Source organism: Falco peregrinus, chromosome 7 (genome assembly GCF_023634155.1).
Source record: "Falco peregrinus isolate bFalPer1 chromosome 7, bFalPer1.pri, whole genome shotgun sequence".
In the NCBI taxonomy this organism is placed as follows: Eukaryota; Metazoa; Chordata; class Aves; order Falconiformes; family Falconidae; genus Falco; species Falco peregrinus.
In genome coordinates, this window is record NC_073727.1 from 81,195,955 (window position 1) to 81,213,826 (window position 17,872).

At 41.8% G+C, this 17,872-nt stretch overlaps 1 protein-coding gene across 3 annotated transcripts in view; it reads right to left on the minus strand.

Moving 5' to 3' along the window:
• The window catches only part of FILIP1 (filamin A interacting protein 1), a 109,365-nt gene that overhangs the window by 32,383 nt on the left and 59,110 nt on the right, over window positions 1-17,872 (minus strand). For all 3 annotated transcript variants that reach the window (XM_027790808.2, XM_027790807.2, XM_055810035.1), the window contains 2 exons: window positions 13,985-14,158; window positions 11,700-11,878 (listed from right to left, as the gene is read on the minus strand). In XM_027790808.2, coding sequence (XP_027646609.1) covers window positions 11,700-11,878; window positions 13,985-14,158 — 353 coding nt within the window. The remainder of the gene's footprint in view (window positions 1-11,699; window positions 11,879-13,984; window positions 14,159-17,872) is intronic.

The window sequence follows — 17,872 nt, forward strand, 5'->3', positions numbered from 1 at the left end:
GTGTGACAGTAAGTAACTCATAAAGAACAGTGATGAATATTCCCTTACTGGAAATTGAAAATCAAGGCAGAATTACTTTTTTTTCCCCTAAAGCACATGATTTGTTGGCGCAAACAAGTTCTGGGAAGTCCCAGTGCCTGTGCTATACTGCATCAAGCATCATCATCAACACAATGCCTTCTGCTTCATTTTTGCTGTATTTTTCTATATATGTCATCTTTTGCTTGCAGCTTGGTCTCTCTTCCATCTTTATCTCTTCACTATCTTTCTTCAGTCATACACCTCGAAGGCTCTATAGCACTATACTTTTGCCAACAGCTAGTTCCCCTCACCACTCCCTCTGTTCTCATTAATCTCTTAATTCAGATTCAGTTCCCATATTCTTTGTCTCGTGGCTGCCATTCCCTGTACTAAACCTGCCTCTTTGCTATTCCTTGCCCTTTATTTCCCCTTTCCATCAGTTCAGTTCTTGCCCCGTTGCTCTAACTCTGACCTTTTCTGGACCTCATTTTCTTTGTTGCTTCTTCTCATTGACACCTCCTCAAAGCAAAGTGATCTAATGACTGACTGGGACTCAAAGGCACCTGAGTCCAACACCTAAAACTAAAGGTTTTCCATCTCAATGCTTCCTATTTGATACACCACTGAAATAATTTATTTGATAGAGTGAATAAAAAAGGTGGCCAGGAAAAATGAGAGAAAACAGGTTGTTTTAGCATCAAGGAACCCCAACTGATGGTGTCTGGAGTCACCATAACAGTGTCTCAAACATGGGAAAGTGTTAAAAAAAAAAAAAAAAAGAGTGAAGAAGTTTAAGATCTGGATTTAGGAAGTAGTACCTTTCAAATAATTGCATGCACTAGGCTAGTCAAGCATGGAAAAGCTCACACAGCTGTACAACAGCAATGCAACTTGTGAGCAAGAGCCTGCTCAGGCATACTCAATATAAAAACTCCATCTCCCTCAATGCAGGGTCTCAGATTTTCTTAGAAATACAGGCTATAAGCGCACTGATTTGTATCGTATTTGGCCACCTCAGTCACAGCTTGACATAAGGATAAAATACACATAAGTGGAGAAAATTAAATAAACTCATGAAGATTTCTTCTAGATTTTTTAAACATGACTTCCTGTGAGCACCATATTCAGTGATTTAGCAATTAATGAATCCTCAGTAAAACTCTCAAATGCTGTAAAAGAGCAGTATGTGGCTGCTTTTATGAGCTAAAGAGCTAAAGAAAATCTATCGATTTTAACATCAGCACTGAGTAATCCTGGCTGTCACACCACATCCTAATATGCTGTGTCCCAACTGTCAGTCTAAAAGGCTATGAAGGTACTCCTGTTTATTTTCATGCCAGGACCCTTAGCTCTTGCCCTGAACACGAAGGAGCACACACCTGCCCACCACATCCATCCCACAAACCCACCTTTGCTAATGCTTTTTGCCCCTGTGTTCTGGAGATGCAGCATAAATGGACACTTCCCATATGCACCAGAAAAACCCCAAACCCCACTGCAACCATGAAAAAAACCCCACAAATACCCCCCCCTACACCTACACAAAGCTTTTCTACTACCACATAGATAATTACTACAGCTTATGCAATTCTTAGGTTTGCTGTTCACATTAGAAAATTAAGAGGCAATTATAGAGGAGACTTTCCCCACTGTACACCCCACGGCACTCTCCCAGGGGCTAGACTCTCCTGAGATTTAAGCCTGCTATTTTAACCTCCTACTTGTAGTTGCTTAAAGCAGAATCCAAAAAGGACTGACATAGATATCTGGAATGTAATTAAAGAAGAATTTTAAAAGGGAAAGGTAAAAAGAAACATACACACAAAAAAAAAAAAAAAAACAGGAAAGGGGAAAAAAACCCCGAAAAAAACCAAACCCACACATATAAATCTGAATGTTCATAGGCACCTGATTTTTGGGCAGATCTGTGTATCGGTCACCCAAACTTGCTGTTACACGTCCTTGGAAGTCCCATTATCCTGCCTGAGCTGAACATCATTCTCCACCCGAGGTTATTTGGGCCTCATGAAATACATGTCTACACACAGAATGGCAAGGGGCTTGTTCTGAGAACCAGGGAGACACGGCTGACCACAGCCACTGTGCAAGGACAGGAGCCATAGGCGCTTCCATTCAATGAAGACTTGCAAGGGGGCTGCCTCTTGCACCAGCGCCTGTGAGCTGCATTGCTTACCCAGGGAGTGGTATGCCTCGTTTTATTTCTCTCCTCAGTCTGAAATAATTCCAGCTTGCATTACCTCTTTCCAAGATAATGTCCCGATCACCAGCCTGTTGAGTGTTTGGATGGCAAAAAGAAAGGACAGGGAACACTGATGTACATAGACGGAGAGCAAGCAAGGAGAAACCAGGCCAGTTTCATACAGTAAATGTGAATTAGAAGGTGCTCTTCTTGCCCTAAAATTTCTTTCTACCTTGTCTGTGTTGCCATCCGAATAAACGCAGAACTTATGCATCCTGGACCTGTTCTTTTCTAGTCAGGTATTTGGTTGTCAGCTGTTGTCTTCCACTGAGCGTCATCACTTACAAATCACTATAATGTTTAAAAATGTTATAGTGACATAAGTGCAAATGATGCCACACACAGAAAGAGAGGAAAAATCAGCTTGGAAAAGCTTACAGCCTCCATGGTAGAATCAATAGGCAATACTGACCAAAAATAATTCAAAATACAAAGGCGTTATTTGGCTGTAGAAATTATGTAAAAAATAATACATTAATAAATTACTGTTATAATAAACATAAATGTATATATAAGTTATATTAAAATATATTCATACAGGAAATAAATATTATTGATAAGTTATTTTGCTGGAGAAATTCTTATCTAGGAGCTATAACTCAATTCAAGAAACTGACATATATAATACATTTCTATATGCATATATATACTTTTACAGGTACACACACACACACACACACACACTCTGTAGCATTTTCAGCATTCCTCCCCTGATTCTTATTAATCCCATTAATCAAGAAGAGCTCTACTGACTTCAAAGGAATTGCAACGATACCAGCTTTGTGATCATGAAATCCAAATCATGTGATCATGAAATCAGGTTGGCATTTTTATGGATTAGTTTCCTAAGACCTAAAGAAGCTGGATGTGGAGAGCTCAGCATGCTAACGATGGGCACAAAGCAATAGCGCTTGCCACTGAAAGCAAGTCGGGCCAGCACCTCACGTTCTGTCACGTAAGGACACGTGCCAGTCAAACCTGGACACATTCTCTTCTCCCTCATAGGATCAGCAGTGCCTACAAAGCGTGAGCTGTGCAATAACTGCAAGTGGCAATGCCCTACCCTCCACAGCACCTGCCCGCCTTTCACCAGTATGGGCACTGTTTTGCCCCTGCTGTTTTCGGAAACCAGGATTCTATCCCAGCCAGTAATTTGCAGAATGAAAAAATGTTGAAAGCTATGCATTATTTTAAAACAAGTTAAGTCATCTAGGAAAAGCCTTATATTTCAATGATGAAAGAGCATACATCTATCCCTTTCCAGTTTCTCTGAAAATAAACATTTTAAATGGAACTGTACAGGAAGTCTCACCCTGTCATATACAGAGTTGTCACCAAGAGATACTTTTTCACTTATGACGTAATTGCTATCATCAGAAAAGCATTGCTGTCACACTGCTACAATTTAGCCTCATTTTGTCCTATTTTCTTTATCTTTTCTCATTAGGGCATTACACATTCAGCTACGTTACTATTAACCATTCCCTAACATAAGCAACTGTATATCAGAACTGTGTGAGTAATTGATTACTCAGTTCCAGGGCTGAATCAAAAATCCAATAAGTAATTATCAAAGAAAAAAAACCACTTTATTTTTCTTTCTCATTCAAGTGAAAAGAAGTTTCATGTGGATTTCACTGTAACTTTTGTTCATCTTGAATAAGTATTTTCATTTCAGTCTTCATCATTTTAAGAAAAGCAGCAGATAGAGAAGGCCATATCTTAGCACCATGCACCAAACTAACAAGTGAAAAGTCCTCCTTTTTCAGAATATGGAGGAGACCTGGCCTGGTGAATTCCTGTGTCTGGGGGAATTTGAAAACCCAGGCACTGAGCTACAAGATTTTCAGCCCTTCAGTGAAAAGAACTCAATAAGGTATGTAAGCAACTTGTAACTTGTAAAAGCGGAACAATTTTACCCAGGAAGAATGGGAACAGACACTCCAAGAGACCCAGCGACATGACCAGGAATGCCTCCTCAGAGAGGTGGGTTTGGATCCCAACGGGTTGACAGGAGGATTCAAAGTTTCCCACAGTCCAGGTGAAATGGCATAATCACAGGGTTATTTGATATGGGGTTTTTGAGTAGCTCGTCTTGTAAATTGAGTCACCAGATTTTATTTGATGACATTCATATTAATTATCTTACACCCAAAATGGTATTTTTTAATGTGTTTTTTAAAAATTAGTTGGAACACTAACTATGGCAACAGAATATTATAATCACAGGTGCTTTACAAATATGTGCTGAATAATACATTTTGTGTTCTGCATTTCTTCCCCCTCACATTTGCACAAGGTTTGGCAAATTTCACAAGAACATTTGGTTTGGATTTTTGCACCCCATGGGTTTTTCCTTCTTAAGATTTCTCCACATATAAGCCTTAAAAAGAACTGAAAACTGAAATGACGCAAATATAAACCTCGTTATTGGTGATCTCCACTGCTGGTGGAGATACTGCAGGAATGAGAAGGGATGCAGAACTTAGCACCCTTTTTGGGAAAGGAGATGGAAAAATCGTTACATCTGTTTAGGATTAGGAAAGCTTCTATATAGGCTCACTGGGTCAGAATAACTCCCCCAGTCAGATGACATCTTGTGGGTCTTCACACAACTTAGTGGAAGTTATCTGACCATGTAGAACAGGTCTTGAATTTTTGGAGGGCATTAATCAAAATAGTCATTCATATAGTTCACTAGTCAGTCTGTACATCTCTGCACGGGGGAACTTCCATTTAACTGTAAAGCAAATATCCAGCAAGTTCAAGCTTGAGTGCCTATTAGCATATATTTGTACTTGTAAATAAGTGGCATCTATCTAAATTTTTTAGAAATTTACTGAAACCTGGCACTTCACCTGAAACCTGTTTCTAATCTTTCTGAATGAGGAAGCAATTTTCCCTACATGACCCTGACTCAGTTCTTGTTTTCTTTGCCTTAAAAAACGACAACTTAAAAAGATGGCCTCAGCAGAACTGTGAACTGATATTTATTTCAGAAGTATAATAACTCTGAAACATGCCAAAGGCCCCTTAAATGTTAAAATTGTCACCTATTGCACCCTGGATGGAGTTTGGGTTCGTGAGTAGATTTTGAATGAAATCATTTTTTCCCCCTGTCTGACCCTGGGAGCATTTGAATTGATGATTTTAGCAAGCAAACTTGCTGGGAGTAATGAACCACATATAGTTTTGTATAATAATCGTCTCTCAAGGGCTGTGAAGTTGATGCCTACTTAGAAATAATTTTGGAAGAATAGCTGAAACAACACATGATGCCATTTTATATAATCCCAGAAGTGACTGAAAGACTGGACAGTTTTGAGGACTATCCAAGTGTGAAGAGATGGATTTGGATTAGTCCCAGCTCATGGCAAGCCTCACATTGTGTAAGGCTCGCAATACTTTCATATTGTTTCTCCACAGTCAGATGTGCCTGTTCTCTCATTTTTAAATTACCTTTGGAGCCATTTTGTTGGAACTTGGGACCAGATTCATTAGTTAAAACATAAACTTTGAGCAATCACTGCCTTGCAGTCAGCTAGAGCTGTAAAACAGGACCTGCAAAATAGATGACCTTCAGATTTACTTAACTGTGCGGAAACGGTATTTGTCATTGCCAGTTTTTTTCATTTATTTCTTTTAATAGACTACCACAGAATTTGTGATCTGTGAATATATAACATTGACAGAAAATAGCCAGCACTTCCAAACTATACAGACAGCATGTCAGCCTAAAAGAAAAGAAAAAAAAACCACCCTGTACTGTTGCCCTTGTCTTCTACATTGTAAGAGCAAAAGTTTAGAGATGAACTTACTGAAAAGTAGACAGAGTGACTCAGTGCTCTACTACAGCCAGCAATGTGCGGTAAGATGAGTAAATACTGTAGGCAACGGTGAATTCCCACAGTCCCACTGGGCTGGCTTTTCCCTTTTTTTGGGTCACCATTTGGAAACCAGGACACAGAAACTATCACCATATGAGAAAAAACCCAGAGTACAAATATGGCTAAGAACTCTTGGAGAAAAAAAATAGCAAAAATCTTTCTGTAAGGTAACTTCATTTCCAGGCTTTAAAGGAATCACCAACAGATTACACAGTTACAGGCCAAAATCTGTGCTATATGTTTGCACCATAAACCTCACCGCAATATCTCTGTATGGGGCTATTCTGACCACAGAGTTTTGCCTTAAACTAGTAAATCACAGAGATTTATTAGCCCTGAACACTTCATACTTTTGGCTTGATTGTCCTCTAAACAAATAATTGACTGATGGATACTCTGGCCAGCTCTCTTCCTGCCAGCTTCTTCATTTTACAGTCTCCATAAAAACAAAGAGAAAATGCAAACTGGAAAGGTAACACACACAAAAACTCCAAGCTATGTCACACTCCAGCCTTTACACTTGCTTGAGTTCACGAAATAAAGGGGAACAAAAAGGCCAGCGTTTCCCGATGAAAGGCTTGGTGCTGCCGTCTCGTGGGAAAAGGGAGAAGGGGAGCTTTGGTAATAAAAGCAGAAATGCAAAAAGGGGAGAAAAGAGATTTTAAAAACTTGCTAACATCAACACTTCATTTTTGTTTCGAGACGGCTGTGTGCTTTATTGCTCGCAGATCAGTTTCCTTTGCAGGTGATGTGGGCCCAGAATTACATCACCAGCAGGGCAGCCAAGAGCATCTCGGTGCCAGGATGACCAAAGCCGAGAGGAATGTATTATCACAGACCTCCGAGGGACTTGCCAGTGCATTCCTTGCTGGGGGTGCTGTGATGGGGGAGGCAGAAAGGAGACAATTTTATGCAAAGACTGAAAGGAAACTTTGTGGAGGAAAGATCTGGGGTCACAGTCCTGCTGTCTCCTCTAAGCAGATCTAATTATGGCCATGTACTTCAAAAAGAGGGTTTAACCAAAACCAGATTTAGCAGGGCACTGCTTAGGAAGTACAGACTGAATCTCGGCCTTGCCTTTGAGGAAAATGCGAAATGCTTCAGTGCACTGGGAACGCTGTCGCTGTGGTTGTAAAGAAAAAATTGAAGCTGCGGCAAGGAAAGCAAGAGCCAATTTAAAATCCTCATCACTTCAATGAAGTCTTGAATAAAATGTGACTGAACATAATATCGATGCTTTCAGACAGACAATGCTTACATTAGATACTGGGTGTTTATTTACTGATGTGTTGCGTGGTGGGGTAAGAGAGTCTCCCCAGTCTCAGGGACCATGCTGGAAATGATCAAATTACTCACAAAGCAGTTGCACAGATCGCCCTTAATGAGCTCCAACAAAGCCTTTCTGCCGCATCTCACCCTCTATCCGGCAAACCCATCCCATGCATATGAAAGAAACTCTCTCCTCCCCCCATTTTTGAAGGCTTTCAGGCTATTTCTGCCATCTGTCCTTCGGGACTGGCTCAGTGGTCCTCACCACAAGCCTGTTTCTGAACCATTAAAATCAATGGGATCTTTCCAGTGCTCTTAATAGCAAAATATGCTGTCAACAAACAGGATTAAAAGAAGAGTACAAAACAAATTGTTCAGAGATTAGCACTTCTGAAAATGTCAGGATTTTAAACCCCGTCTCCTATGTCAATGGAGAGGTCGAAGCAGTGTAGAGGTTACACAGAGCAATCCCCTTTTCCACCAGGAAAAAACCCTGCTGATCAAATAAAAAAAGTTTATAATTGATCCTAAAGATCTCTCTCTCCCTCCCACTGCCCATTTCCTTAAAAGAGAAGGCAAGGCGGCTGGGACTAGGCAGAACAGAGAACAACCAAGTCCCATTTCATGTTAGGTCTGCTTTACAGAAGAACTTTTTGGAGCAGGGAAGTGCTTTTAGCTGCAGCCAGCTCCACCGATGCCTGAGCTCACACCACCCCTCACTCCCCAAACCTGGCTGAAGAGAAGCGTGCCTGTGCTGGCGGGACTAATGCTGCTGCTGCAGCTGCTGCTGCATGGTGCCCGCTGCAAGCTGTGTTCTCAGTGCAGCTCCAGTCAGACCCCTCATTCTCCCCCTGCCAGACCAGACTCCTCACACCACCGTCTGCTGCTAAAGGTCTCTGAGGGGGCTGGGGGGCCTCCAGCTCTTCTCCTTATCCCTCAGCCTCATCAGAAGGCTCCAGGAAGATGGCTGCTTTTGTACTCCCAGGGCTGGGAGATGACCAAGGACAACTCAGTGTTACAGGCACAGCGGATGAGGTGGGCAAGTGTGGAAAAGGGGGCTTTTGGTCGAATGGTAAAAATAGAAACTACTGTCCCTAATTTTCAAAACTTTCCCATCTTTAGATATGATTATAGTGTACTATACAGAAATTTGCAAAGCACTTCAGCCACCATGTCTGTAGAAGCACCTTTCACTAAAAATACCAATGGTTGCCACAACTTTTTTCCTATAACATGCTAACCTTTTCCACAACCTTTCTACAGCTAAGTTGCACTTGGTGTTGTGGAACCAACACCAACATTCAGGCTCTCCAGCTTTCTCCAGTTACCCCTCCTAGTTGCATACATTTTTAATATCCCTGTGTACAAGTATTTTCTCTTTTTTATACTTTTCATGCATATTATTCTTGACAAATCATATTTTCCTGTTCCTTCCTTCCTGTGCAGGGTTGACCTAATAATTATTCCCTCATAGGGACTGTTTGTTTTCATATCGTGTTGTTATGGATGGATTAGAGATAATGTATGAAAGTGTATGTAAAGAAGTATTCCAAAATAAACACATTAAGAGAGTGCTAGAAATACATTAGAACCAAGGCATATTTCTGCTCTTAAAGAATTTTCCTTTTTATCTTGTTCAAACTTTCACAGGTCAGCAAAAGCAGATGTGGCCTCTAAAAGCTGGTGTGGACAACAATGGTTAGGAAAGATTAGTAAAAATACCGTGAGGAAAGAAACTACTTGAATGATAGTGATCCAGGACAGAAATTATTACTGCTTTTGTTGTACCAGACTGCTGTGCGATGGCCGTCCCACAGGACTGTTCTTCCTCTGGCTCACCCTGTCTCATTAACATTATAACTGCGAGTGCAGCAGAGTGGCTGACCAGCAAAGTTCACCTCCGTGTCCCTTTTTCACGGAGGCTACAAGTCTGTTCAGCTATTAATAAAATAACACTCAGGCCTCAAAGGCCACAGTAAAACAAATTATATATATAGTGGTACTTCTAAAATAAGAACGCCTATGCAGGACCCTGACAAATACAATTGGGCAGGTCTGTTCTCTGTCCCAATGTGCAGATTAAGTGAATATGGGAGGGGTTTTGTACCTTTTAGCCTATTGCAACTTAATCTTTCCACTATAAACTCTTCCTTCTTAACAAAAATCTATTGCTGATTGCCACTGCGGGGCTTTCCTGAGTAGTCAGCCCATCAACCTCTTTCTCTGTGAATATAGCCCTCAAATGATACTACATCCAGTTTTTAATACTTACAAAGATGTGGATACAAACAGCCTCAGTTTCATGCACACTCAGGAAACAAAGATAAGGAGTTGAGATCATTTAAGACTATAAACTAATAAGTGATTTCCAGCCCATCCTGATCTTGCTAATCTAGTCTGCAAGTGATCCGGGAGGAGGACCCTGAAGAGGGAGGGATGTGCATGCTTGGTTTTCTATGTTTAGCTACGTGTACTGTTCTCTCTGCTTGGTCGCTACTAAACTCAAAACGAATTTTTCTCATTAGTGGCTTAGACAAAGTGTATTAAATAGCAAACATCAGGTTTCTTGTGCCACTGAACATAAATCAAAAGGGCTTCAGCACTGCAGTTCTTCCCCTGCAGCCACCAGTATGAAGGCACTGGTGACTAAAACTAGCAGATTTATTTGCTCTTAAAGACCTACTTTCAATAGAATTTCAGACTCAGTTTCTCATTTTTTTACTGCTGTGTTTCCAAAAACTGTAGAATGTAGAAAAACTGAAGCCTAAAAGACACAAAAGAGCAGGAAGAGTTTGAGAAAATGCCCACAGAGATGGGACTTGAGATCTCAGCAGTAGCAATGTGAGACAGAAAGTTTTCTGAAATCAATTCATTGAAGGAAGTCAGTTCAAAACAGGTCATAATTTTAGGCTATTTAGTGGCATTCACTAATTGAGCTGGAATAATAAGAAGGCAATAATTGTCAAATTAAAGTGACTGTAAAATGTAAAGACAAATATAAATGGTATTTTAATACCACTTTTATTTTTGTAGCATTTTAGTTGCCTGGATGTCCACAAATACACAGATATTCAGCATAGAGAAAAAAAGGCATCTGTGAGAATCAGATGTGAAATTGCTCCTTATTTGGAAATACAACTTTTTTATTTATTTATTTTCTGCTAAGAGAATCACATTTCTAAGATGCAGAAGCATTTTTGTCCTTTAAGCATTGTCAGTCAACCCAGGAAAACTGAGAGACAGAAAACCAGCAGCTATTAAACCAGGAAATATGGTCACTGTAGCTCATGTGCCACCTACTCAAAGCTGGCGCTGAACTGAGCTCAGGAAATACACTGAACAATTTAGCTCCTGGCTTTTTGCAAATGTCTGCCACCAGACTGTGGTTTCCTCAAAAGCATTTCTTCTTTGAACTAGCCTTAAGTATTTTTCTTAGAGCCTTTTTAAAAAAAAACAAAAAAACCCAAACAACAACCACTTTGTGGATTGATTTCAAGCAGTTTGGTATGAGCATGAAAATTTCATATTGAAAAACTGAGGCTATTACTGAGTGCTTATTTTTCACCTAAGGTAGGTGCTCTTTCTTTTCTTAGAGACTCAAAGAACAAATTACTCCCACGAGGAGAACAAGCACTTGAAGAAAAAAACCTGGAGTGTATGAGCCTGTGACATAAACGCTGCAGATAGTCCATCTCAGGCCAGGCACATTTTATACAACAAGAAAATATTTTCTTCCAGAGGAACACAGATCTTGTCTGAGGCATGTGCCTTCAAAAATATGAAAAATAATGCAAGCGGTTTGTGATTTTGCGAGCCTAAATGTGAAGGGCGTGGCAAAGTCCCTACCATTTGTGTGCCAGCTTCCTAATGTGTGTTGTGATTTTCCTTACCTTTTCCTCCTGCTGTGACAAACAGTGCCCCGTCCTTCACAAAATGCAGCACTCGGCTAAGTAAGCCAGCCTCAGACTGAGCCAACATAAATAATGTCTGATCAAAAGCTACCTGGAGGTGAACCCAAAATGGGCATGAGTAATGCAAAACAAATTTGTTTCTTAATTCAAGCGCACGCTACAGGAACATTCAGTGGTGTTCCTCCACCTCTAGACTTGCACAGTAATGTACTTACTAACAACATGTGTGGAACTTAAAAATCATTTACACGTGAGTTTAGTGTCATAATAGAAAATACCAGACCATGTCACTGCTGAACTGGCAAGCTCTGGGACACTGGGGATACTCTTTGCACTGTGTCAGGTACTCACCTCTCCCGCTCCTGTTCCAAGAGGTTGGTAAAGTCATCGCTCTTGTTCATGTAATCTGTATGTTTATGTTTCTCATTTTCCAGCTCATAAACTGTGCGGCGATGGCACTTTTCTGCCAATAGGAGCTGTTCCAGCATGCGCCGATATGTCTCTCTCTGCTTTTCTTCAAGTCTGTCCAGCTGGATTGTAGGACAGGAGAACAGACTGTTTTAAACGTCTCCTTGCTTACTTCACCTGATTTATTAACCAACAATGTTGTGTATGGTAAATGCAAGTTCCAAAAAAATGTTATGTCTTAGGTGTCACATAAAGCAATGACTAGAAATCACTGTCCTGTAAAAGTAATGATTTCTTTGAATGGTGTATTTGCAATAAGCATTTAAACGGTTCTCAGATACACAAAGGACAAAACTTCGCTTAGTTTTAGGGTAACAAATAATATTGCTGCAGTGTAGAATTTCCCCTGTGGCAAGGTGCTATGCACACTTTTCTCATTTCACACAGGAAAAGCAGTAGCAAATGCCAGGCAGGATACATGCCCTCAGACCCTGGGAGCCTGAGTTCACACACCTGTATGGGGCTAGACACCAACATGTGGACATTAGGTGTACACTCAAGGATGAATTTTGAGTTATGCATCTTCAATGCACCTGTAGGACTGCTGAGACAAAAAGTCTAAACTATTTATATTCAGCATAGATTCAGTTTTACATTACCAAATACAATTCATTATAAGCCTTTGGGGTTTCCCCTCAGCCTGTTTTTTGACAGAAATTTCTCTTTCTTTCTTAGCAACATACTAGCTTTTTTATCTTCTGGGTTTGTTTTTTTTTTTAAATTAATTTAATATGCCAGTTATTATTGAAACAAACGCTAAGGTCAGAGAGGTGTGTCTAAAAAGTTGTCAGGGCACCCTGCAGCCACCATGGCTATTCATGTTGCTCCTTTCACTGTTTCTTGGGAGCTGATGACAAAGTCCATCCTCCTCCCTCCGTCCAAAGCAGCCCACAGCCCTGGCACCTCTCTGCTTGCGAGCCCCTGGCATGGCAGCTGGCAGAGCCTGCTCGGCCCACCCCCAGCCCTTACCCTGTGGGAGTCATATCTTCCTTAGCCCTGGCTACACCGGGCGGTTGCTGTTTCACAGGCTGTCTCAGCAAACCAAGGGAAATCAGAGAGCAGGAGGACCACCATGATTTGCTCTCTGGAAACTGACCCCGGCGGCCAAAGTAAAACAGTTACTGCATTTTATAAAGGAGCCAGGTTGCGTTCAGCCTTTGAGAATAGATCTTTTGCACTTACAAAATTTTGTTACCATCCTATTTTTACCTCCATCATAATCTCTGTGGACCTACACATGACAAAAGTTTTACACTGAGGTCCGCATCAAATAACCAGCTTCTTTAGACAAAAGCCCTGCTAAGCTCTTTTAATCTTGTTCAACAGTATTTCATGCATGCTCCCACATGCTAGAACTTGCTTTCCTTATTTACTATCACCCCAAAATGTTCAGAAGCTGCTTCAATGAGAATGCACAGTATAAAGATATCCTGTGGTAGACACAATTCCTGGTGAAAAAATTAAATGTTCTAATAGGAGGAATTATGCAAGTTTGGACAGGCACTACAGCATATTATATTGTATCTTGTTGCATGTTCTTTCTCCGTGCCCTGGACTGTTCTAAAACTATAAACATGAGCTTATTTTGACACTCATGCTGGCCTCAGGCAGTCCCAGGCCTATTCTACATTCATTTATTGCTTAGATTTTAAAGCAAGGGATCAAGACCTACAGCTCTCCTTTAGAGGCTGAACTGACTTTGCAGTCCTAGAGCTTAAGTGACATAAAATGATTATGGATTCATGATACAGTCAAAGGCAATCTCTGAAGGTCTTCTTTTCCTAACTACCCACATGATTGTGGTTTAGTATGCCAAGAGAACCAAAGAGTGCTTAACAGTGCTGTGAGCAGTAGAGGTTGGAGCCTATAATTGAAAGGAATTTTTTTAAAAAAAATATAATACCCAAATATTTTGTTCTCGCTTAAAAGCACCAGCCCTAAGGAGCATACAAGCTCTTTATTGTTTGTGTTCTAGCCCAGTGACTTGCTTACAATTTATTCTGCAGTTGAGTAACACAAATATTAAATTTTTCTTTGATTTCTTGTCAATGTACAAACGCTCTGTTACCCCCTTTTGTGCTTTGTGCACATCCAAAATATGTGGAGTCTCACTTCTGGGTAGGGCTCCCCCTGCACAGACATACTGATGTGAATTAAGAAGTTATTACCTCTGAAATTGGTTTCTCATAGACGTCTTCTCCTATAGACTTTTCTTGGGCAAGAATGGCATCCCTGTGTAGCACTCGGAGCACGTTCTCTGGAGCTGCAGACCCATAATGAGCTTCTAAAACTTCAGGTTTGGTTTTCTCCGTCTTCAGCATGTGGATCACATCCTCCCTTGCCTGCAACATTGCAAATCACTACCATAAGCTAACCTATTAACCAACAGGGAAAAAAGGGAAAATAGGGGCTTTTCATATATATGGACTGCATACACAAAAATAAAATAAATTAGAGGAATTTCAGGCTACCAATGCAAATATAAAAACATTGGGAGATAACAGAGTAAACATGATATGTGCAATCCAAATGTCGTCCTCATAGGTCTTAATTATTCTTTTCCTGCCTGCTATTACATTTGAATGCTATGCATTTTTATCTGGGTTGCAACTATAGCCAGGGAACATAATTTCTCTTCCTATACTTCATCTTACTCACTGCCCATGCTGTTCCGTGACTAGGGTTAGGAGAGGAGCAGAACAGGCAGCACAAGTGGGCCGAATTAATATTTCTCAGACAGCCTCTAATCAAGTATTTTCTAGTCATTCCCCACCTGACTTTGTGACTAAATATTCTCTTCAAGTAACTTTTAAAATAAAGCTTTCTAACTTTTGCTGTTGTTTAAACAAAACCCTGGAAACACTGCAGACCCTGGCTAACCAGCATAACTGGCAGCAGACCCAAGGAGGCTGAGCAAACCCTCCTAGCAGCAGAGGAGAGCTGCTGATGCTGGAGCAGAGGGCACCCCTGGGAGCAGTAGTGCTCCTGTGCCTGAGGGGACCGTGGGTCCCAGCTCCTGCTCCCTGCCCTGGGTGAGAGCCCCCAGTTTCAGGCAGTGCAAGCAGGCATCTGGGCATGATAAGACTGCTCTGTGAGGCCACCTGGCTATGGACAAGGGGCATTTTAGGGCTATGCTGTGGACAAACTCTTAACCCTGAGCTCTGTTTCTAACGATACTTGCCAACATCTGTTAAGCCATCTGTAAAACCTGGGCTGTAAAAGGTCCAAGTCTTCAGTGGACACAAGGGAGCTCCCAGATTTCCCTGGAGAGCCTCTCTCCCACAAGACCAAAGGGATGTGGGACAGAAGAGTATGGGCACCAATTTTTCTCTCACCTGCCCTTCCAACGCTCAACCCATGTGAGCTTGGGAAGAAAATTAAGGGGAAAAGAAAGGTTCAGATATTTTAGGGAAAAACCCTTACAAATCCTGCCCCTATGTAAGCAATGACTGTTTATGATTTATGAACTGACCAATGCTTCACGCTTTTCCACGGTGTTCACAATGGCACTCCTATTATCTCTTTAGCAAATCTTAAATCTTTATCCAGTACTACAGAGGCATCACAGCTCTACAAAATTATCTGCTTTTAAAATGAGCAAGGAAATAATTTCAGGAAATGGCAAAGACCCTGTAATCTTTTTTGTTTGTTTGTTTGTTTTGGTTTTTTAATAAACCAGAGTAACATGAAAATAAAACAAAAAATGAACCTGAAGCAAAGATCATGCCACCCAGTTGAGGACTAGCCCAATTATAAGCAGCCAGCTGTAGAAACTTGCACTGCACATTTTGTGACCTTAAGTAAAAGCTTTGCGCATGTCTGCAAGACACAAAATGTAGACTGGAATGGTGTTAATGTTGTTTCAGCATGAGCGTGGGAAAGGTGCATCACTCATGGATGTCAAAACTACAAGTGAATTATGTGGGCTAGTCCCAAAGACTCCTCACTACACCACATCCTGGGAATATGCCACTCTCAGTACAGGAAAAATGTTATTTTAGGAATGTTTTAGACAGGTTCGAGAATATATAATTTTTTATATCCCCGTAAAAATAACAGTTATCTTAGTGTCTTTGTTACTATGAGGCCAATGCTTCTATATTGAAGAAAAAGTCCTTAAAAAGTCTAATAGGATAGCATGGGAGTTTGTGGGGATTCATCAGTATCAAGATTCTATGACATGTTGTCTTAGGCCCTTTTAGGAAGAGACCATTTTGGGTCGTATCGGTGTCTTGCCCCAGTGAATGAATTCGGTGCCCCACTGTGGCCTCGCAGCAGGGACCCCATGGCACAGGCGTGCTCAGGGAGGGCACTGTGCAAAGGGAGCACTGCAAACGGCAGGATGAGGGGGTAGCCCCCTTCTACCCTATGCACCAGGGGCCGCAACCAGGCATGCTGAAACCTGAAATGGTTTTGGTCCTGAGCACAGAAAGCTTCAGGCCCCACCACCCACCACCCTCAGGGCCAGGCACACCTCAGACCCTAGGCTATTCTGGAGGGGAGGAGGACGTGTTCGTTCTCTCCTGCTGAAGCTGTCGGTCCCTGCATGGCATAATTAAGCACTGACAGGGCCAGGCAGAGCAAAGAGAGGCAGCTTGGGCTTGGTGATTTAACAGTATGACTTGGGAAAGCAAAGTGCCAGAAGCTGGACTCCGATCCCTGCGATGGTTATTTAATACAGTAATAGCTGATGGAGGGACCGAACACCGCTCTTCCCAGCGAATGCCCCAGCCCCTCTTCAGTTGTGCACTGCTGTGCATACTTTCAATCCAGCCTCATTAATCATTGACAATTAAAATGGAGCAGGAGGGAAGGAGAGTCCTTGAAACAGCTTATAACTTGCCAGCTAAGAAAGGTTTCTGGAAGCTGCAGGTTTGGGTCCCCCAAGAGCCAGAATGAGCTGAGTGAGGGCAGTGGGTGATGCTGAATGGAGGAACTAGCACTCCAAGCAGGAAAGAAGGCGCCCAAGCTCTGCCCAGAGCTTTGAACATTGCTTCATCTTTAAAAGGAAGTAGTGACACAGCTCCAAGGAACAGCGCAGGGCTGTCAGCCCTGAAAACCCCTCGCTGTAGCCCAAGGGGAGGGTGCCCAACCTGGAGGCAGTGCCCCGGGTGCCACCATCCCCAGGGCACAGGCAGCTCCCTGCTCACGTACCCCTTCTTGAGCACCCCATGCTCTGCAGGCACTCAGGATCTGAATCACGTCAGTGTGGCAAGGTGCCTTCCACCTTTTCTGGGCTTTGCCATTGCTCCTATCATGGTATCAAAGGTATTGGCTAATTCACCAGGTACTCTTGTTTCAATGGACTTCTTATAACAGTTTGCGAAAAGCAAACTAACAAACAGACACTCATGTTGCTATGAAGCATTGGACCAAAAAAGGGGCCTTGTGCTAATAATAAACTAGAGAGCAAATTGCTTTTCAGCAACAAGCCCTAGCATCGGAAGATTCTGAAGTCCGAACCCTAGGTCAGAGAGGGGCCAGGGTGACATCCTAACCTCCCATCAACCTTGGGATTTGCAAACTCCAGTTAGTCCCTTTCAAACTCCTCAGGATTATATAGAGGGAAGGAGATGAAACAGCTGAAACAAACTCATGATTTCATGTTTCCTCCAAATGACTAACTGTCCACTGAAACAACTAGAATAAAGCTCATGTAGAGATGTTTTCTCTCAATGTAGAGTCAACAACTAGCACTACACAGGACACAGTTGTCACTGTACCCTATCACCGGATACAGACCATTTTCGGAAAACAAGTCAGAATAATCCTGTACAGGAGCACTTGAGCTACTTACACACATGTACCTGGAAAGAGGTTCAGGAGGCTCAAAGTGGGGGGTCCTAGCTAAGAAGAGGGAACCATACTGGCAAGCTGTTTCTACTCATGGACATTTACTGTAGTTCCCTCCCTTGTCTCAAAGCACAATGCTGTTTAGCATAAATCATAAGATAGGAGACAAACACAAGGAAGAGATTTCAAATTGGAAGTAAACTTGTCTAAAAATCCCAGAGGAGAGTTGTTAGTTGCTTTGGTAGAAGGAACATGCTGTTTGG